The sequence below is a fragment of the Zeus faber genome (assembly GCF_960531495.2).
Source record: "Zeus faber genome assembly, chromosome: 9".
NCBI classification, from domain to species: domain Eukaryota; kingdom Metazoa; phylum Chordata; class Actinopteri; order Zeiformes; family Zeidae; genus Zeus; species Zeus faber.
Window position 1 is genome coordinate 31,617,315 of NC_137197.1, and position 22,874 is coordinate 31,640,188.

Genomic DNA, 22,874 nt, shown 5'->3' on the forward strand with positions numbered 1-22,874 from the left:
ATACAAGGACACTTCTTAAATGTGCCTTTGAGTCCATTTGCGGAAGTTAAATAGTAGTAGCAACAACACAAACTCAAGGTACTTGGCTTCTAAAGGCGTGAAGTGGCGTATACACACCTACAAGCACATGGGCTTTAATTAAATCCCTTCACATAACTTCGTATTCATCACGGTTTTAGTGAGACGTCACTCGGCATCCTACTTCAGTGGGTCAGTCGATAGACTACGTAGGCATTTACTATCCAGTCCATTATGTACAACATCCAACATGTACTTCCAAGTCGACTAATACCTTGAGCAAGACTTTGCAATTCCGTGTCAATAATTTGGTCATAAATGTCAGAACACACACATAGAACAGCAACCATCACTGAAGCAGTTGGGTAGGCGAGGCAATTTTGGTGTAGGGGTCAAACATGAGTCGGGACCCATACGTCGTATTCGACGAGCCGTTTCTTTCAGTACTGCCAAGTCGGCACAGATGGTTGCAATTGATCAAGCTGATTGAACCCATCTCGTCGGATTCAAATCTGACAGCCGCAATCTCCATGTGGGTACGATATTCTTGACCGCCTTGAGGAGGGGAAAAAAAAAAACAAAGCTGCTTACACCAAACTAGTCCAGATATCTCACATCGGCATGGATCAGTATTACGTTCCCTGGGCCTCGCCCTTCCGGCTTCGAAGCAACAGCACAAATGGCGCACAGCATTATGTTTCTACCTATCTGGGTTTTGATAACGTCTCCGCACTTGTCCAATATGGCTGCATCTAATAATTGGTCATTCAGCATGGGACCTGCACCTGTGACTCAAGCGCCAAGTGTCTTCCCCCAATCCTTATGTGGTTCGCGTGTTCGGATTCCTGGACAGCGGGTGGGTGGATGGGTGATGTGGAAACTCATCCCTGCTCACTTCCAGTCCAAACACCCAGTTCTTCCGCCGTGGACGGCTTGGAAGTCGGCAGAGTACCCGGCGCGTATGGGGTGGGAACTCTTTCTTCCAATCAGGACATTGTTGTACCAAAGCCTTGAAACAGCCCCCTCTGTGGCATGATGACAACGTGCAATTTCATACTGCATCTTTAAGACTGACTGTTTACTATGTGTGTATATTTTTCAGAAGAAAAAAAAAAAAGTGAATTCTATACCTACTGTGCAATTTATTTGGTTTGAGAACTCGTCAAAGTCTATATTGCTGTACATAAAAACCAAGATCCCAATATTTCTATGAGGAAAGTAGAAAAAAAAAAAAACAACAAAAAAAATAAAAAATATTTTAAAATCTATTTTTTACCTTGGTTTTAACGGCACTCTGGCGAATGCCTACTAGTTTGGGGTGTATACTGTGCAACGGAATGTGTGTTGAATCTTTGTATACGTTGACTGTTAAGTGTTCTCTCAATGTCGTGCACTGACATACAAAAAAAAAAAGATTTTGAATCTCTATTTATTTAGACGGACAACATTTGCATTGCCGAGTATGTATTGTTAAAGATGTATTATTTGCCTTGAATGTAACGTATTATTAAAAAAAAGGGTTGTTCATTGATTGATTTTTTTTTTCAACTTAAACATCTCTTCACTTTGAGCTGAAAATCCCTGTGGTCAGCCAATGGATAAATGGTAATGTGTCAAAAGCTTCTGCATGTTCTCCATGCATGTTCATATCGCAGTACTGGACACATGGGGATGAAATGAGTATTCACAATTCTCTTCTGAATCTGGGTTAGATAGACAAGACAGAAATAGCAGCCACTGCTTAGTATGTACTTCTCTAACGTTTGCATTTTTCAGTGTAAGCGAATCATGGTCGCTAACAAATAGGAGTTCCAGAAATGTCAGATTAGCGATCAGGCCACACGGTTGGTGTAGCACCCGTTTTCCTCACAGGCAGAGATCGGCGTTCAAATCTTGTTCTTGTTGTCGTCGGCATGGAATTTGTATGTTTTTTGATTGTGAAATTTAATTGGACTCTTACATTGTCTAGGATGGGAAACAGCACCCTCTTGCTGTTCCCCCAAGACTCCCTAGTAACTTTTTGTGCTGTTAGGACGTAACACCACTCATTTCATGAAAAAATAATGGACTAAAGTTTTGTTTTTTTAAGAGCCATTGTTTATCACTGTCAATACTAAAAAACTGATTGTGTACATCAGTACCCATGACATTGCACGATACAAAGGCATGAAAGAAAAAAATGAAACATTAAAATAGATATTGCATCTTTAAAAAGCTCAATTTTCATCCATAAATACTTCTTGCAATCGTTAGGTTTACTGCAGTTTCTTACAACAGAATCACAGGTCAGTTTTTTTTTGTTTTGTTTTTTCATAATAAAGCCAGGAAATCATTTCTAAACAAAATCCAGATAAAGCGTGATGAGACATTAAAAAAAAAAAAAGCAATCAGCAGACATTCTGTGGTCACCGTCATGACGTACATTATTTTTACAGTACAACAACGACAAAGGCCAAGGGCTCGTTCTCCGTAGTCTAGAAGAGTGGTCTGATCCCGCAGCGGGGCGTGGCTGTCCGTGGTGTCTGCCACGCTGGGGAGAGAAAAAAAACAAAAACCTAAGGGTTTAGGGATTGTTACAATCCAAATGTGACACTTCCCTTTAAGGACATCATGGAGACATTGCCAGGTATTCAATGTGCTTCAGTGTGCTCGTTTTTCCCACTTAACCCAACCTCTTTGAACACTTAAGTATTGAGAAACCTACCACTCTGCTGCAGCTTCTGACTGTGCTTGAACGCAGTACAAAGGGGCAAACGTTTAAGGTTGAAAATGGCAAACTTATCCCTTAACCAGGACACAAACATCGTACCTGTGGTGATTTTGGCAATAGAAGATTTGTTTCTTCCTAACTGGGTTTGGGTTTCTCTGGAGACTTTTGGAGCTGCAGAATCAAAAGAAAATGAAAGTGGGGGGCAGAGAGAAGGAGAGACAAATTAATTATAAGTAATTTGCGGTACATTAGTGGAGACGGTGAGGACAAGGTGAGGACAAGGTTTAAAAGCATGTATGACAAAACAAAAGCTGAGCGCACATGAGGATGTGACCAGCAGAAGAAAGGTGGACCAGCAACGTCACAATATTATGATTTTTTTTGTTTGTTTGTTTGTTTTTACCTCTCAAAAGCATACTTTCATACGCTCTCATTCACTCATGGATCTAGGAGTGAATGCGTAGCCTTCTTAGGGGGCGATTTCATGGGCAGTGTGCACATGCAGGCGTAGATGTAGTACTACCACCAGGGGGCGTAAGCGCTCTGGCCCCAAGCATGGACAAGTTTAAGGCTTCCTCAATCGATGAGACAACAGAATAAGACTAAAAGACACCAATCTAACAGCTAAAGTCCCAAAACAGGAACAAAGTGAGAAGAGGGGGGGGACGGGGGGATGACTAAACTAAACTAAAAAGGTAAAAAAAAATTAAAATAACGTCTGAGAGGAAAAAAAAAAAAAAAAGATAAAGTCAAAAGCAGCGTGACCAAAGATAAAAGTAGTGGGTAAGCAAAAGCAGATGGCGTTTTTTTTTTGGTTTTAATTGCAATTTGAATGTGTGCTGCCGATGATGGTTGGACTAGAAATCAAAAACTACATAATAACAAACACTGAAAGCCTCAGAACGACAGGCAGAACGCTTACTGTACCTGCGACTGTTGTTTTAGAAATTCGGGGAGTTGAAATTCGCCTTTAAAGACCTGGAAAAACAAAGGAGCGGGTTTAGAGGCATTTGCCGAACAAAATCCGGCGAGGGTTTTCCTGCGCTTTCGTTGAGTTTGTGCCAATTCACCCACCAGAAAGATCTAGATCTAGATCTGACAATGCCACCATCAAAAGACCAAAAGGCAAAAAAGCCATCAATATCATCAACGGATATACAAATGAAAGGATCGATGTTGAATAATAGCAGATTAAGGAAATATATACACATACGTATATAGACACTAAAGGAAAACCCATTGTACTACATATCAATTTAAGATTTTTAAGATTCTGATGCCAATCACTTGGGCTGACTCCCAAAGTTCATAAAATAGGGTTTAGGTGAAAAAACAAAACAAAAAAAACTGTTGTTTCCTTTTAATGCCTCAAACTCTCCCCCAAGCCCTATGGTGTGTCGGATGGGGAGTGGGGGGCAGTGGGAGTGGTTTCCTGGCGACTGTTGACATGAGAGGCTGCCAACGGGTCAGTGTCAGACAGTGCATCGGTGCATTTCGAGGGGAGAAAATAAAAATCTGGCTAGTGTACCACGAAGGCCAGTGATTGGGAAAGAGATAGAGACAAGAGACATAGGCCCAGTCCTAGCTCTGACCTGGGAGCTGACTTGGTTCTCAGAATAGCCAAGCAACAAAATAAAAAGTGTTTTTTTTTTTATTATTTCTTGATGAAATTTAGAATTGAGTGAATGAGAAATTAGAATTTTACAGGACTCTGAAGCAGATGGGGATGGATTCAAGGGCCGTCTCAACCAGCCGGGTTGAAGAAGTGCAGTGATGTCAAACCGACTGCCAATGAACTAGTAAAAAAGGAGAATAAAAGGTCTGCCAAGGCCACACAAATGCCTGGTACAGTTGTCAATGGCAGTGTTCTTTTTTTTTTTTTTTTTTTACTGGTTTTGGCAAATGTAGGAAAGCTATTGCGACCAAGTCTTTGATGGGGTTTGTCAAGTCCAACACCTCCAATCAACCAACCAGCTCCTTCAAAAGGCAGCCATGAGCAACTCTAGCCTCTAGACTTGGGTGCTACTACTCTTGCACCCAGTCAGACTGTGTCTAGACCTCACCCTGATGGGGAGTTGGCCTACAGTACATAAGGGAAGTCCCTGCCAAAGATGGAAAGCAAATAACAAGTATGCCGAGATTCCACCTCAGCTGACTTCATAAAGCCAGAATAAGCGCAGCGCAAAACTCATGTTACTGTTACCAGAGTAGCAAATACCTTCGGAAACAATAAAACTCACTCCTTAATTCCCTGTGTGCGCCTTCTGGATGCTTGTGTGATCAGCTCGAGCTGTTGTGGAGCCAGAAACTGGCTTAAATTCTGAAGAAAGTTCCAGAAAAAAAAGGGGGGGGGGTGGAGAAAAACAACGAACAATCTCATGTTTCTGATTTCCTCTACGGTGCCATTTTGTAGCCTTACTCATCGCACAAGAGGGTCTCGGACAGACTGCCAGAGAGCCCCTCCCCCTTCCAAACCTTCTGCCTGGAGAAAAAACAAAAAGGGCATGAGGGAACAGAAAGCCCTGCGTTTGCATTGGAGCGATTTTGGAAATATCAGACAATGGCTGCGCTCTCTTGTGCTGCGTGTCAATCTTCCTTTCGTCTCACAGCGAGCAACAGGAGGGCCGGAGCTAAACGGGCTTTTCCTGAGGAAGCGCCAATCGGCCTGTGTAGGCTATGGAAGCGTGGCTACAGACCAACATTTCATACAAGCATATCTCAGACTTGGGTTAAGTGGCCCAGGTACAGTAATTGCCGTCAAAGGTGGGGAAAAAGCAGTGACTATGTAGTGAGGCAAGCAGAAGGGAATCTCCACCCTGGTTGTTGTGGTAGTGAGGGAAGGCTCAGCAAAGTTCCATCTCCAGTCAGTGTTAAAAAAGTATAGGATTTTCATTTCTATTTAACCTTTCAGCGAAAACAGAGGTGGTATAATAATCGCACTTAAACCTTATAGTACAAATTCCACCTCGGTGGGTCACACACTCAACACTGCACCTCAGCCTTCAGCAAGGTCTGGCCTAGCCAAGGTGGCTCAGGCTACCATCAGTAAAGTCAGTAATTTTGGCAGCTTTGAGACACTGTATTGCAGCTCAGGTCAAAATATTCTGCAAACTGAAGCCCAGTCATAGGCATGGGGAGGGGAAAGTAAACCAACCAAAAAAAAACAGATGAGGCTGTACTGTAGCAACACATATGGAAAAGCTGACGTTGTTTATCAGGCGTGTTCTGCAGGGAGAGGTTGTTTCAGCTGCATGCTTGACCACTGCAGCAAAGAGAGGGGGTGGGGAGGGGGCATTCCACAGAGAGAGAAAAAAGAAAGCCAGCGTCGCTCATTATAAAGAAAAAACCTCTATAACAACAGTGTTAACAACACTGAGTTTTGTGTGCATGTGTATAAATGTACATGGCTGAATGTACATTGAATGTACCGTGTTCAATGTTCTATTATGCAAACTGGTCATAATGTGGTATACAGTATATTCCAAATGCCATACTCTTGGGCATACAAAATAGATAAAAGACTAAAATAGCTAAGTGTGTGTGTGTGTGTGTGTGTGTGTGTGTGTGTGTGTGTGTGTGTGTGTGTGTGTGTGTGTGTGTGTGTGTGTGTTGCGCGCGCGCGCGCGAGCACACAAATGTGGTGTTTAAGACAGTGTCAGTGGAGGCGAGTGGAAAGATTACGCAGAGTGGAGCGCTGACAGATAAGGAAGTTCTGATTGCACTTATAGTCACAAGGGCCAACCTAATGATTTCCAGATTTTTATCCCTCTCCTTGAAACAGGAGGCCTCAATACACTGAGCATATATGTTCGAGGTGTGCACACCCTGCCAGCCTCAGGCTCCACAACAACAAAAAATACAGACCATCAGGAGACCCAAAAGACGTTCAGCACGTTTACATGCAGTCATTAATCTGAATATATCGATTTCTTCAAGCAACCCAGTTTACATGGCTCATTCATTAGTTGAAATATTGAATGGAAGTCAGATTGGGAGCAGAGGAAGTGACGCGTACATTCTTTGCATTACACATTGCACAGACCTAGCTGAAAATGTCACCATTTCTGTTTTTGTCGCTCGACCAAAAGGAAATATTCTACCCTTTTGTTTGGGTGAGCATAAACAGCGATTGATCATCACTCACAAAAGGTGGCTGCCTGCCACTGTCAAATGCATGTCGTGCTAATCTCCAAACCTTTGGTAGAATAAATCTAAATAAATCAAATACTCTAGATGTGTCAATAGGAATCTGCACTGGGCAGACTGCCCTGAGGGCAGCAGACTATACTAAATCCGTGCCATTATCTACCATTTCTTTATGCAGTATTAGTGACTATGTGCCAGATTATGTGAGTGGGGTGTGGTCAGCGCAGCAACTACCGGCATTAAAAGACTACGTATTCACTCCAGTGGCAATATGAAGGGAGATGTATATGTACTTTGAGATGGCCAGTGGTAGCATCTGGCCTGGTGCGGATTGAGGTGGCCAGCTTGAGAATGCTCCAAACAAACATTCCAGAATCCATCATTCGCCATCCTGATACTGCATTGGCAAGTTTTCAAACTGGAATTTACATCCATAGTACTGAAAAGTTCTCATCCTTTACATGTAATTCTCTGCAGCCATGCATCTCCTAGCATTAAGCAGTGATGAAGATGGCGATGGGCCCCGCGATCAATGCAATATGATTAGCCCACACCTCATTAAATGCTCATGTCAACATCCGAGGGTTACGTTCGGGCCGCAAATCAAAAGCGCAACACAACCGGACACCAAAACACTACAGACACGGGTGGCTCCTCATTTCCTGCTGCCAAACCATCTTATTGTTGCTGCAAGAGAAACCGAGAGCTTATTGATCACCATTATCTGTTTCTCACCGGGGATCAGGACAACTGCAGAAGCCACTTAAACTCTATCGATTGCGGCTTTTGGAACCAGTCCAGAAGCCCTCATTTACAGCTTGCTTAAAGAATGCGTTCTGTATAGCAGGACTGTGTAAGAAACCTTCTGAGGTGATGCTTCTACATGCCATAAACCTCTTTGGCGTCTTAAGTGGACAGTGGACAATTGGCAGCCAAATATTGCAAATTAGTGGCAGTGGCTGCGGTGCTATGGGCTCTGATTGTTCCTGCAGCCATGTGGTGTCTGTGCGGCTGCCGGGCTTGTGGGTGGCAGTGAGCAGGGCTTAATTTGTGCCGGATCTTGCCCGAAAATGTTCCGGGACCTCCCAGATTGTGTCCTGTCCCCACACTGTTCTTAGTTGTTTTATTTTGAGGGCTTGGCTCTCTGTGTTGCTTTCTGTGATCAGGGCACACAGAGCTGCGTTCGTGTCCAAGTCCAGACGATTCACACATTTGTCTAATTTATAATTCCTTGTTGAAATGTTAGCCCTGTGCATTTTGTAAGCTTCTATCTGTTGTATCGTGTTATTGTAATTGACATTGAAAGAAAAAAAGACTGCTCGACTGACTGGTTTCCGATCGACTGATTCGACTCGTCGACTTTCAGGAGGCAGCCCTATTATTTTTTATTTGGTTTCCTAATTTAATGAAACAAAGTCTCCCATTCGTCCCGTGCCAGGTCACACATGACAGCTGAAGCCCCCCCCCCCCCCCCCCCCTTGTGCAATTTGTGTATTCGTGACCCCCCCCTAACCCTAACCCGTATACCAGAACTAGTTGGGACTAATCCCGTGCACACACATTATTGGTATAATTATCACAGGAAGAGGCTGCATGCCATAATTGCTGTTACAATTTTTGTCAATTTAATTATGTTTTGTCAAATGCATGTTGTTGTCTGTCTCTATACCGCATATGTTCATCATACGTCCTGTTTTGGATGCAATGGCATAAAATAACCTGTGTTAACCCAGCCTGCTGATAGCACAGGTTGAAAAAATAAAAGAAAATCTCCATCTACCCAAAGCAAGTGGTGTAGTTAGCATCCCAGACATTATGCAAGTGAAAGTCTGCCTGGAAGGATAAAGTGTACAACTACACACTGAATATACACAAAAAGGCACCACCCACAAACACATACACACCTCCTAGCCTGCCGTGTGTTGAAAAAATTGCTTACTGGGATTAAGTGATATGACCACACAAAGTGTTCAGAAAGAGATGTACACAGATAACAGTCTTAAGCAGTGGACAAACGCTGAATGCTTCGAAGGATTTGTTTGAATCCAATCCAATCCATGCATGGGACAAAAAAAACAGGTAGACATGTGAAAGGCCCGCTTGAGCAAGGCCCTGATCTTCTTTTATTCTTCACTATTCCTCCTCATCTTTCGCTTTCACTCTCTACTTACTCTGTTCGGACATCTCAACTTGGTGGCACATCTAGGCATGCCATTGAACCATAGAACAAGACAAGTTGAAACAGCAGTTAAATAATCTAGAGGTGTCAGACAAATACATGCATACACACTCTGGAGAGGCACAGGACCCCCACATGTGGTGCAAATGAAGACTGAGCATTGGCAGCACTTCTAACACAATAGCAAGTTGTGGGGGGGGGTCATCATATTTTTTGTATCAGACTGGGCAATCAAATAGATTAGAGCACGTTTCAATGTACTGTAGAAGATTTGGGTTGTATAGGCTGCTTTTACCATATGTCGCAAATGAAAATTTTGGGCATGTGTATGAGCTATTAGTCAGAGAGGTGGATTATCACAATGCAATGTCAGTGAGCTGAGATGAGCGGTAATTAGCGTTATGCAACACGTTTGCATTCATCAGCAGAAAACATCTTTCCGCTGGTTGTTACCGTGCTCCATCTGTCTTAGCGGATGCTATCTATCAACAAATAGTAAAACAAAGCCAGGGGAGGGGAGAGGACTGATAGGGAGAGGGTCAAAAGTTAGTTTGCGTAGCTTCAAGTACCTGGGAGACCACATCACGGAGGACTTAACATTGACTTTACGTACAGACACTCTTTACAGCAGAGTCTATACCACCTTAGGCAGCTGAAGAAATTCAGAGTCTCCATGAGGATCCTCCAGTCCTTCTACTCTGGAGCAGTGGAGAACATCCTGACAGGCAACATTGTTGCCTGGTTTGGGAACTGTACTGCTCAGGACAGGCGGGCCCTGCAATGGGTGGTGCGTTCAACCAAACATACCACTAGAACTACCCTTCCATCCCTGCTGGACTTATACACCAGGAGGTGTAGTAGCAGTGCCTGCAGGATCATGAAGGATCCTCACCACCCCAACAACGGACTGTTCCAGCTGCTGTGATCGGCAAGCGTCTCTACAGTCACACAGCGACAGAGAGACTGAGACAGAGTTTCTTCCCGCAAGCCATAAGAACTGTCAATGCTGAACTCACCAGGGCTGCTCACTGAGACACACAGAGGACTCACAGCCTACTGTACCGCATGTAGCATCCTGTACTGCATACTGTATCACTGTTCCGGGTTACTGCATAGTGCGCTGTATTGCTGTTCTGTTCAGTGTTAATGTATTGCTGTGTGGTACTGTTGTATACTAGACTGTATATCTCCACACACACTACCGCCTTTATTCACATACCACTTTACTGCACATATCTGTATATACAAACAGCCCATCCCATATACATAAGTCTATTCCCTTTTATTTTGTACCCCCACTCTGTATTACCTTTTTGAGTCTTATTTTATATTATTCTATTCACTAACTGCATTATGTTTTAGGAATCACTTAGTTAGCTGGGTAGAAATTAGGTTAGCTATTATGTTCAGTTTAGAACTAGAACTGGAGCATAATCTCCGGGTGCGTTGCAATGACATTTCACTGCATATATGTATGAACGTATACACTACTCACAAAAAGTTAGGGATATTCAGCTTTCGGGTGAAATTTCAGGATGAACCTCTGATGCACTATAATCTTTACAGGTGAACTTAATTTGACCTTCTCTAAACTTTTGAATGCACATGTCCAACTGTTCAATGTTTCAGTACTTTTTGCACAACTTGCTGTTCTCTCACAAGGAGCTGAACGGCAAAATTCACAACAGGTGTTTGATCCATGAATCGACCAAAACATTTCCTGGTTCAATTAGAATTGGTATTTAAACAGTCCTCTTCATCATGCTGTTCACGTTTTTATATCATGAGACCAAGACGACACCCAACAATTGATCAACAGTACCTCGCCATTGCGAGACTTCAAACAGGATGATCTCAGAGGGAAGTGGCCACTGAGCTTAGAGTGTCATAGAGTCATCTGCAGGTTGCAACAGAGATACAGAGAGACTGGAAGAGTCCCAGAAAGGCATAGAAGTGGACGTCCTTTGGCCACATCCCACACTGATGACCGCTTCATTGTGAACAGTGCCCTGCGGAACCGGATGATGAATGCCACTCAACTCCAGCCACATTTAAGGGAGGTGAGAGGCACCCAAGTGTCACATCAGACCATTCGAAACCATTTGCGTGGTCTACGTGCTAAACGACCTGCAATGGTACCTGACCACACCACCAGGCACAGGCATCATTGTCTTGCATGGGCCAGGGAGCATTTACGCTGGACGAGGGACCAGTGAGCCTCAGTGCTGTTCTCTGATGAAAGTCAATTCACATTGAGCAGAAATGATGGCCGCCAACGATGTTGGAGACGTCAAGGAGGGCGCTATGCATCAGCCACTGTTGTCACCAGACGAGCCTTTGGTGGTGGTGGTGTTACAGTGTGGGCAAGTGTGTCTAGTCAATACAGAACTGCACTACACTTTGTGAATGGTACAGTGACAAGCCCATACTACCTGAATAACATCATTAATCCAGTCTTTGTGCGCCTGCATGAACAACATAGGCCTAATTTCATCTTCATGGACGACAATGCTCCAGCTCATCGAGGTCGCATCATTAGGGAACGGCTGCTAGAGACTGGGGTACCTCAAATGGAGTTGCCTGCACTTTCTCCAGACCTGAATCCCATAGAAAATCTATGGGATCAGCTGAGTCGCCATGTAGAGGCTGGTAACTCTGTGCCCCAGAACCTCAATGACCTGAGGGCCGCCCTTCAAGAAGAGTGGGGTACCATGCCTCAGCAGACAATAAGTCGACTTGTGAACAGCATGAGACGTGGTTGTCAAGCTGTAATTGATGCTCAAGGGCACATGACAAGTTATTGAGACATTGACATTTTTTGTTGTGCTATACCCACCACTGTTGTTGGTTTTTGTTTCAAATAATTGTTTGAGATGAGGAAATCACCATTGCATGCTTCTATTTAAAATGCCCTACTTTCATGATATATCACTGTCCCGTGAACTTTTTACATTTTCCATAAATTTCACCCGAAAGCCAAATATCCCGAACTTTTTGTGAATAGTGTATATGTGTATGTGACAAATAAACCTCTTGAAAAGGATTAATCACTTGGGGCCGGTGAGTGGAAACATTTGATTCTATCTGCAACGCAAGAGGCCCCGTCTGAGGAGCTCTGGTGCCTGGTAGAGGACCCTTGAGGGAAGCCCCCCCCCCCCCCGCCCACAGTGTCTGCCCGCAGAGGGACGTCTCTGCAAGACGGAAAGAGGCTGCCAGCAATGTCCCCGGTCGCCCTGGCAACACATTCCACAGTGAAGTGAAGAAGGGGAGAGTAGACCGGTGGACCGGCAGCCCGGTTGCCACCCCCCCTTGCACTGTAGCGCCCCTTAATACCGCTAAGGAGTCCAAGTTAATATATTAGGGCTGCACAGTGTATTGGATGCAGATATATTATCCACTGATTAATCGGAAAATAAAAACATTTTATAATAACCTTATTTTATCAAAACAGTTTCACATTCTGACTTCCCATCACTAGGAATATTGAAGGATGACCTTGAATGCATGTCTGTATTAAAGGGAACAGTAAGATCGCCGTAACAATTTGTTGGTGAGCAACAACTAAATTGGATGAAGCAGATAGCCATGACTTTTTAATATATATCTAATATTTAGAAACCAAACTCAGTTTTGAAAATACGTTGATAGAAAACAATTTGAGGAATAAATCTGTTGCAATCTAATTTTGGACGAAAAAAATAATTTCAGATGTTTTTCACGCAAAATGGCATTGGTTCAACCCTATTCAGGACTATGACTTTTTTGGGGGAGCTTGATGATCTGGGAGGATATCAGAATAGTACCACTGCTCCCCCGGGGGCATTGAGAGGAGCCAGTTGAGGTGGTTCGGGGAATTAGCAAGGATGACCCAAAACTGCTAAAACAAGTCACAGAGGCGTACTGTTGCTTTGGTCAGGATAGTTCATCCTAACAATGAAAACAAGCTCATCTTTATCCTTTTTTCCTGGTATGACTGTGTTTCTGTATTTTCTCTTCTGAATACTCCGGCTCCTACAAATACCAAATCCGATTGATTCAGCATGAGGTCTGCCACCTGAGCTGGCTCCTCTCAATGCAGAGGAACACCAGTGCTACTCTGAGGTCCATCATGACACCATTTCAGTGTTTCTTACCTTTAATTATGCATAACCCAGGAATGCAAAAAGTAATCAGTAGTATCAGTAATCAGCCATGACAGACAGATTATTAGCAGTTACCATCTTTCGACTGAGAAATTTCACCTCAGTAAATCTCTGGGTTAGATAGCAAATGAACCCATTGCATAGTTGTGCACAATCACAGCTATGCAATGTATTTACAACAAGGAATTTAAATAACCATTTAAAGCATGAAACAAAGTGTGTGGAACACAATATAAGGCAAACACTAAACCCCCACAGATGGGTGTGTCATGCTGTGCATAGAGCGTCTCTGCGTACGCAAGCACATGCAGTCAGCACACGTCAGGAATCGTAAGGGAGACAGAAGGAGCAGAGGGAAAGCAGAAAAAGCAAATACATAAATAGCATGTGGGGAAACAAAGATGGCAACAGCAAGAAAAAATATTTAATGGGGAGTGTCTGTGTAACTGAAGCGTAAACATGTTCTATATAAGCAATGAAGTTTGTCAGATTATACTCTATGGCACTTCTATTTTGTTAAAATGCATACTTTTAATTTGATATATATATATTTTTTTTTTTTACTTCCTGGCAACACGATGAAAGAGTAAAGGTGTTGAGATTTCAAGTTTCTGTGCCTTGTAACCACATGGACCAGGAACAGGTAGGTAACTTTTTAGCTCTGCTCCATTAATCTATAAATGTTTTGTAAATCTGTTTGTAGTGTAATTTAAGTTAGTTATCTGTTTATATATAAAGTTTTAGCATTTCTTCCATAATTTAATTCCAGGTTATTTTAAAACCTTTTTATCCTTTGCAGTTGCTGGATGTTGTGTGTGCAATTAAAAAAATTGCAATTATTTTGTTTTAGATGTTGGTTAGAACAAACTATGTGAAAAGGACTGTTTGCCAAAAACAATAAAGGGCTGCTGCAGGACCCAAAACGTGTGTCGTGTTCTGCCTTTCCTGTAAAACGAGAGGGCTACATCTGCATGTGTAAAGCATAAACATGCAGAGCAGTGTGGGATTACATTGCGGGGGTGGAGCCATCGAGACTGGATGTCTGAATGAACGATCCCGTACACAGTAGTTCTCCATGAAGAAAATGATTGTAGCATGCATTAGGGGTGAAAAGAGAAACTCAGCTCAAAGTTCAATAGTCACAATATTTAACAACGTTTGAATGAAAACATTATGGCTATTGAAGGGTCCTTTTGTATTCCCTCCACATTAAATGTGCAAAAACAAGGAATTCAAGGATAACAACACAGAGCATTAACCATTTTTTTGAGATTATTATATCAGTTTTTCTTGTTAAGTTCACCCTAGTCCATAGGAAATCTTAAGTGGTTAACCATGACTACTGTATATAAATATGAGGTGACAAACAGGCTCACTTATGCTGTGTCCGAAATGGCATGCTATTCCGTATGCCAAAGCAGTGCTTAGTATGTCGAAAAGCATGGGATAAAAAAATACTCAATACTCAATGAAAATGCAAATTATAAAGAACCGGAAAAGAAAGTTCAACCCTGGCTGCTGAACTGTTGCCAAACTTCTGAATAGTTTGCTCTGTGGGGGCATTAAACCCCAGCACACAGGATCTCAAAGCACTGCGTCTTTAAGCCCCTTACACACATGGAATCCATAACATTGCTGGATAAAACATATCCGGTAAAGGCAGCATAGGTAGTCATTCAGACATTGGCCTCCTTTATGGAGAGATTCCGTATGGAGTCTGTTCCAACATTAGATAACTTTTACGGATACAGTACGTAATGGGTTTGGGTTAGTAGGTAATGTCCAGTGTAGATGCAATCGTTTGGACAATCTCTCGGCGACAGATGTACAATCTGAATCGGTTTCGTTTTTTTCCTGGCTCTCAGAGATCAGCGCTTCGCTTACTATCTCCCCGCCCCTCCCGGACAGACTCTGTTCCCTCCGCTGACGGAGCAGGGACAGAGAGCCCCCCCCGTCCCCGGTCACAATAACCCTAAACCAATGTTATTAAATCAGTGTAATTATATTTAACCTGTCCTACACTCTCTGCCTCCGGAGAAGGAACGTTCTCCACCTGTACTACCTCTATATGTCCGCTCGTTCCCTCTCCAGCTCCGTGCTTGAGCCGACGGGGAAGAGAACAATTGTGCCCCGATGTCCCCGCACTGCACCCCTAACTCTAAAAGGCACTATGGTATGGGGGTGGTGGGGCTTAAGCAGCCGCAGCTGTCTTGGGTCTAGGTAATTGGGCCCAGGATCAGTGTGGCTGTATACCTGTTGCTCGTTAGAGCTCGTTAATCAACGAGCAACAGGTAAAAACCCCATCCCCAGAAACACAAGGGAGGAGCCCTTGTCGTGACATGCTGTCCATCTGCTCTGGCCTTGTTCCACCTAGCCCACTTGCTACAATCAACTGGTATTCAACTCCATTGTCTGTGTCTCTGAAAACAGCACTCAGGTGGCGGGCGAAACTGCTACTGGCACATCTAGTGTCAGTGGCATTTTTTTATTCGAAAAATAATAAAATTTAAGAATATAAAGACCTCTCTCTGTAGAGACCGGTAGTGTTTCAGTTTCTCACCTTTGCAGCCAAGCGCCACGGTTCAGACCGGACTTGCCATTTTTCCCAATTATTTATTTTCTTCCCGAAAACAAATCATTTCAAAATATTTGTATGAAATAAATATTCGAAAAACCCACTATTTGTGCTTTGGAGGTATTTCGATTCGGCTCCACCCCTACTTCACGAGCTTGTCCCGGCAATGTAACTGCTTCCATTCACACCGTACTGGCATCTTCCCATAAATTATACTATGTCGAGAGTGGGGAGATTTACGGAACGACTCTTACAGAAGACCGAAACGAGCATTTTGGTTTTTTTCCCAAATTATGCCAAAATGGATCATTGCCATTGGATTTATGGCTTTCATTCCATGTGAGAAAGGGGTTTATCTTGACTTGTTGTTCTTTGAGTATAGTGGAGCCCAAATAGACAAACGGAGAAACCAAAAATACCATATTTTAATTGTGAAAGTATTACTTCTGACGCTGACTCACAGCCAGACTCTTTGTGGTCCAAGGCGGTTCCAACAGAATCGGTTTACCAATTGGCTTTCAAATCAATAGGGCATTGTCATTAGTCATACTGTAATCCACTTGAACCATAAACTCGGAGGGCCACTGGACAGTAATTTAAAGAAAGTAATTCTTCCATTCTTGAAACTAGCTTAAATTAAAAACAGATAAAATGCATACTTTTAAAAGCCTGCTTCATCATTTCTCAAACAGGCTTGTTTCCATCTCTGTGGTTGAACTTGTATAGTTGCAAAGCCCCATCTCAAAAAACAAAAGGAAAAATAAAATAAAACCTTCCTGAACCGCTCAGCAACCAGAATGCTTTCCAATCGAGTCATTACTGACTCAACAAAATAAAGCATTGCACAAAAAATGTTTGCACTTTCTTTTCCCCTCTTTTTGGTACCACTTTCCCCTCTAGCAAATAAAAAAGCGACTTTAATACCTTAGAAAGATAATCTGTTAAGAAGACAAGACCACTAGGTACTATGGGTATGGGGCAGTTTGCACTTCTCAGCAAGGGTAGGAGGAAAGCTCGACTGTGCAATACTTGCTGCAAAATGAATTACTTTATGGATGACAAAAATATACACCTGATATGGTCATTGTGGCAGAGCAGACGTCTGTTTTCTTCTCGTCTATTCCCCAGATACATTGCCTATCAAGGGTTTGTGTGCATACACAGGAAGTAAATCACAGGGCTTCTTATTTGACTAGATTCTTCCAACATTATACTGTACACAACTCCCTCAATTGTGTCCATTCTCTATAAGAGTCTGAAACGCTTGGCTTTTCAGGACATTATCCAGATAACTTGAAAGCATTTCCTTGGCGGTGTTTGTAAAGGAGCCACAGTGGAGCCAAAAATCATCATGACAGTTGACAAGGGGAGTTGGGGTCAAGCTTGTACGTTGTATGCCAACATTTCAACAGACAAACTGTCCCGACTCAGTATGCACAGTATGTATACCGGCAGTTAACGGAAACTTAACTCAAGTACCTATGTTGTCGTAAAAAAAGGAATGATCTTAAATTATAAGTCCTTAATTTACTGTCCTCTAAGCACAGGCAATTCAAGGACCTGTCGCCCCGAGACGCACACCTGATATCTCAGCTTGAGGAAAATTATTTAATAAATCATTGTCTTGGTCCAAAAATAGCGCCTGCCTTCGCGAGACTTTGAGGATGGGCTGACATGCAGCAAGGACATCACCACACACACACACACACACACACACACACACACACACACACACACACACACACACACACACACACACACACACACACACACACACACACACACACACACACACACACACACACACACGCACACGCACGCCGTGAGAAATAATAGAAACTAGCTCTTGTGTTAGAAGATTAAAATTGCAAGGCTGTAATAATTCATCTAATTCAGAAATTCCAGCCAGAGTAACAGCTCTGTGTTCATCCGAACAAGTTTGAGTATCGCACTGAAAGTTAATATGATTAGTAGTGACGAAAGGGTCGTCTTCTGTTATTTGGTTTGGCAATTGACGAGTAATGCAGTAAAGAGTTTAATTTTCCAACTCTTCATTCACTTGATTCAGTTGGTATAATAAACGAGGTGAATGAGGGAGGACTTCCAGTGAACGATGAACAATTCAGAAGAGTCTGGTGATGATTCTCACAAGAATCATTTAATTCTGCCCAAGTTGTTAATTTTGATGGAATGCAAGTGTAACATTCAATATGTGACCCACCGCAGCCAAACCCGCCATCTCACGCATTTCTAAAATGGCCAGGAGCAGCCAAATAAGTTGGAAAAAAAACTTTTCTTGAAGGACAATTCGATTTTTCCAGATTCGTGTTCCTTTGGGTTTTTTTTAATCTGTCAACGTATTTTCAAAACCAAGTTTGATTTATAAATAGTAAAAAAATGTTAAACCATGGAGTATTATAAATATTACCGTTGGGGAAACATAGTTCACTTACTGAGACGCTGAACAACGCCAATCTATTGTTTCCCTATATAATGCAAGCCTCCAGGTGAAGAGAATTCCTCCGTATTCCATGTGATGTGAAGTCACAATGTGAAACCGTTTTGATAGAATTCAACCTTTGAATCATACTACTTTCACACACAGACAGCCATTGTTGTGAAACTCCGTAGAAGAAACCTTTGCATCACGCACCAACCATCCGTATACAGACTGTTAAAGCGCAGCACGGAGTGTTTAGGTCTCACTTATCTGTGAAAACCTTCTTCTCCATATCGTTATGGATTATGCGAAGTGGGTGGCGGAAGCTCTGAATCATATTGCAGACCTTAATCTGACCAGGGTTAGCAGCGCGTACTGGACTTCATTTTCCACGATGATAGTTCTCCAACAGCGACGCTGAATCTGATATTATCCCGAACTTGGAGAACATTTCAAACAGCAGATTTCAACCTTAATGTGACGATGAAACAGAATATTTCCAAGAACCACCGGAGGAGACCAACGATACGCCCATTGTTGTTACAACGGAAGAAGTTGATAACGTGATGAAGCCCGTTGATGTAGGTGACAGATTTTCAGATTTCAGATTTTCTGAGAATCATTATTGATAGACTCTACATTTTGTTGTGTACTTTTAAACTCCAAAATAATTCCACTTTTATAAAACATGTATATTCTTACTGTTAAATAAAAGCTTTTTTTTGTTGTTTGTTTTTTTTAAACAAAAATAGTTGTGTTGTTGCCGCTGTTCATGATTGGCCCATTCAGCAGTATGTTAATTAGCCATGAGGCTTTGTTTGTCCGCCAACCTCATTTGCCTTCTGGGAGCTGGCTGAATGAAGCGAGTCTGGGTAAAACTTTGAGGGTGATTATCTCAGAATCACAGTTTGCCACACCCTTGTCATTAACAAGTCATAGCTTTTAAAATATTTGCTTGATTTGCACAAGTGACACCTTTTTTGGAAGCTCTGATTCTCCAATTTCAAATGATGCAAAAAAATAAAAAATTAAAATAAAAAAAACAAGTCGTAGGCCGCAAAATAACGCTAAAATATGCGGTGGGTCACATATAAATTATGCGAAATGCCTTGACCATTTTGTTTTTTCTTTGGGACTTCAATTTAGTCCTCAGTATCTATTTTCTGTCACCCACCCGCCAGAGTGACTCCTGACTCAGAATTAATTGAAAACCTAGGAACAAATCGCTTGAGAGTCATCACTCACATTATGTATAACCTTAGTGGTTAATAGGATAATGGTGTGCTGTGGGATTATTTCATTGCAAAAAGGTGAGCCGTGGCAGAAAAAAGTTGGGAAACACTGCACTACTCACTAACTTTCAAATTTGTGCTGTGTGTAATTTTGGTCTTGCAACCCATGAGTTAGTTTTCATCATTTGTTTTTCTTTTGTTGAATTGCGACACATTTTCATGGCACACCTGGCAAGCTCTCAGCACAGTGGTTAAAAAAAAAAAAAAAAAAACACTGGTTTATTGAATTGGAGAAAAACCTGATAATACACAACAGCATACTGCTTTTTTCCAATCGACTTCAACACTGAGGTTTTCTAAAGTCAGCATCAAGAGGCTATGAGCTAAAATGCAAAGCTGATTATTTGTATCCCCCTCTCATCTCGTCACGTCCCGATAATGTCCCTTGCTATTTTTTCACTCACACTTGAAATCAGGTCTCATTCTAACATTGTGTGTTTGGATTTAAAAGCTGGTTGGGGACTGGGGGATGATTGTTTGTACAATATCTGGTGACCACTGTTGTTTGGCAGAGATTAAGACCTCCTCAGTTAAAACAGTAACAGGCTTTTAATAAACAAAGCAAAGTTACAGTAGAGAAATAGCTATGGCCGTTAGTGGGTGGACAGCCCCGTGATTGAGAATAGCCGCAAACAATTTCCACCATCAACATATGTGCATAAAATGTTCACTCTCCTCAAGCACAGACTTACAGGTTTAGAAGGAAAGTAATTTGAGCCCCCTGGTTGTGGACTTTGTCCAACAAGTGAGACTCTGCATTATCACAAATCAATCCAGAAGAACTACAAAACCAGATGTATTTTGGTGTTCATGGGAGCACAGCAGACAGCTTATACACGCTGACTACAACGTATAGTGTATCTAATTTATTATTTGTTTTTCCTGGAGACTGCTTTACATTCCATGTAGTTGAACATTACAGCGAGTTAAAATGTGACTCATTGCAGGACTGGACTACTCATATTTTCAGTTGTTAAATGCGGCAAACCCCAACAACATAAGTGAAACTTAGTAGCTTGATTAAGCTACTAGCCACCTACAGCAACCAAGTTCACAAATAGAACATTTGCAACTCATTGCATTTAGGCATGTAGACATGGTGAGGATGACTTGCTGAAGTTCAAACCCAGCATCAGAATGGGGAAGTAAGGGGATTTAAGTGACTTTAAACATGGCATGGTTGTTGGTGCCAAACAGGCTGGTCTGAGTATTTCAGAAACTGCTGACCTACTGGGATTTCCATGCACAACCATCTCTAGGGTATACAGGTACTAGCAAGGTCTACCTAATAAAGTGGCTATACACTCACCAGCCCCTTTATTAGGTACACCTTGCTAGTACCGGGTTACCTTTTACCTTCAGAACTGCATTAATTCTTCGTGGCATAGATTCAACAAGGTGTGGGAAACATTCCTCAGAGATTTTGGTCCACATTGACGTGATAGCATCATGCAGTTGCTGCAGATTTGTTGGCTGCACATCCATGATGCCAATCTCCTGTTCCTCCACATCCCAAAGGTGCTCTATTGGATTGAGATCTGGTGACTGTGGAGGCCATTGGAGTACAGTGAACTCATTGTCATGTTCAAGAAACCAGTTTAAGATGATTTGAGCTTTGTGACATGGTGCATTATCCTGCTGGAAGTAGCCATCAGAAGATGGGTACACTGGTCATAAAGGGATGGACATGGTTCGTCTGTTGACAACAGTGGTTGGTATAGCGCTCTCCTTGACATCTCCAACATTGTTGGCGGCCATCATTTCTGCTCAACGTGAATCGACTTTCATCATAGAACAGCACGGAGGCCCAATGATCCCTTGTCCAGCGTAAGTGCTCCCTGGCCCATGCAAGACGATGATGCCTGTGCCTGGTGGTGTGGTCAGGTACCCTTGCAGGTCGTGTAGCACGCAGACCAGGCTGATGTAAACGGTTTTGAATGGTCTGGTCCCCGGCACTCAGAGTTCTGAGTGCCTGGCGTTGAGTGGCATTCATCATCCGGTTCCGCAGGGCACTGTTCACAATGAAGCTGTCATCAGTGTGGGATGTGGCCAAAGAACGTCCACTTCAATGTCTTTCTGTGACTCTTCCAGTCTCTCTGTATCTCTGCTGCAACCAGCTGATGACACTCTAGGCTCAGTGGCCACTTCCCTCTGAGAACATCCTGTTTGAAGCCTCGCAATGGTGAGGTACTGTTGATCAATTGTTAGGTGTCGTCTTGGTCTCATGATGTCAAAATGTGAACAGCATGATGAAGAGGACTGTTTAAATACCAATTCTAATTGAACCAGGAAATGTATTGGTCGATTCATGGATCAAACACCTGTTGTGAATTTTGCCGTTCAGCTCCTTGTGAGAGAACAGCAAGTTGTGCAAAAAGTACTGAAACATTGAACAGTTGGACATGTGCATTCAAAAGTTTAAAGAAGGTCAAATTAAGTTCACCTGTAAAGGTCATAGTGCATCATAGGTTCATCCTGAAATTTCACCCGAAAGCCGAACATCCCTAACTTTTTGCAAGTAGTGTAGGTACATAAATGGGGTATTATGGGATGTTTATTTTATTTAGCTCATGTCTTTCACAAGCTTGCAAAGGCAGATGAACCCGTAATGGGGTTAAATGTTGCTTGTGAGTTTCCTTTTGATTTTCTATGGCGAAGAAGGCATCATAAGGTATGTTTGAGTTCAGTTGACTTTAAATGACAGAATAGTTTGAATTGATCAACTTGAGCTTAACCAGGCCTCCTCTTCCAGGTGTTGGTTCTGGCCGGAGGCGGCGTCCGCAGGGTGACCCGGGTCACCATAAGGGTATATATTTTTGTGGCGTACACACACACACACACACACACACACACACACACACAGACACACAGACACACAGACACACAGAGACACACAGAGACACACAGAGACACACAGACAGACAGACAGAGACAGACAGACAGAGACAGATAGACAGAGACAGACAGACAGACAGAGACAGACAGACAGACAGAGATTTTTGATTTTTAAAGCATCTTTATTTCAACATATCCTCCAGTTCACAGTTTCAGACAATAAAAAACACACTTTGTCCAATAGAAGAGCCCTAAACTTTAAAAACAGACTGGAAGCACAAGTCGTCCTCCACCAGCGAACAGATGACGTCATTAAAGCACCACAGCTTGATGAAGACATCCAGACTCTTAATCAGTTTGTGAAAGTTAAAATCGATGAAGACTCTGGCCCTGACCAACGCCACAAACACTTTCCATAAAACACTTTCCTTTCCTCTCAGTTTGTTTCTTCTTGTGATGTAGATCGCCATCTTTGCTTCCCCTACTAAAAAGTTTAACAGTCGCCATTTCTCTGCGCTGGCTCTGTAATACTTAACC

The 22,874-nt window shown here is 42.6% G+C and overlaps 1 protein-coding gene across 2 annotated transcripts in view; it reads right to left on the minus strand.

Annotated features, from left to right (window-relative positions):
* Positions 1 to 2,106: 2,106 nt before the first annotated feature.
* tpst1 (tyrosylprotein sulfotransferase 1) overlaps positions 2,107 to 22,874 on the minus strand; it is a 64,724-nt gene continuing 43,956 nt past the window's right edge. Inside the window, exons 4-6 of one of the 2 annotated variants that reach the window (XM_080006417.1) lie at positions 3,656 to 3,706; positions 2,828 to 2,899; positions 2,107 to 2,548 (exon numbers count right to left, since the gene is read on the minus strand). In XM_080006417.1, the coding sequence (XP_079862543.1) occupies positions 2,864 to 2,899; positions 3,656 to 3,706 (87 nt within the window). In that variant the 3' untranslated portion in view covers positions 2,107 to 2,548; positions 2,828 to 2,863. The remainder of the gene's footprint in view (positions 2,549 to 2,827; positions 2,900 to 3,655; positions 3,707 to 22,874) is intronic. The other variant, XM_080006418.1, reaches the window with a different exon arrangement.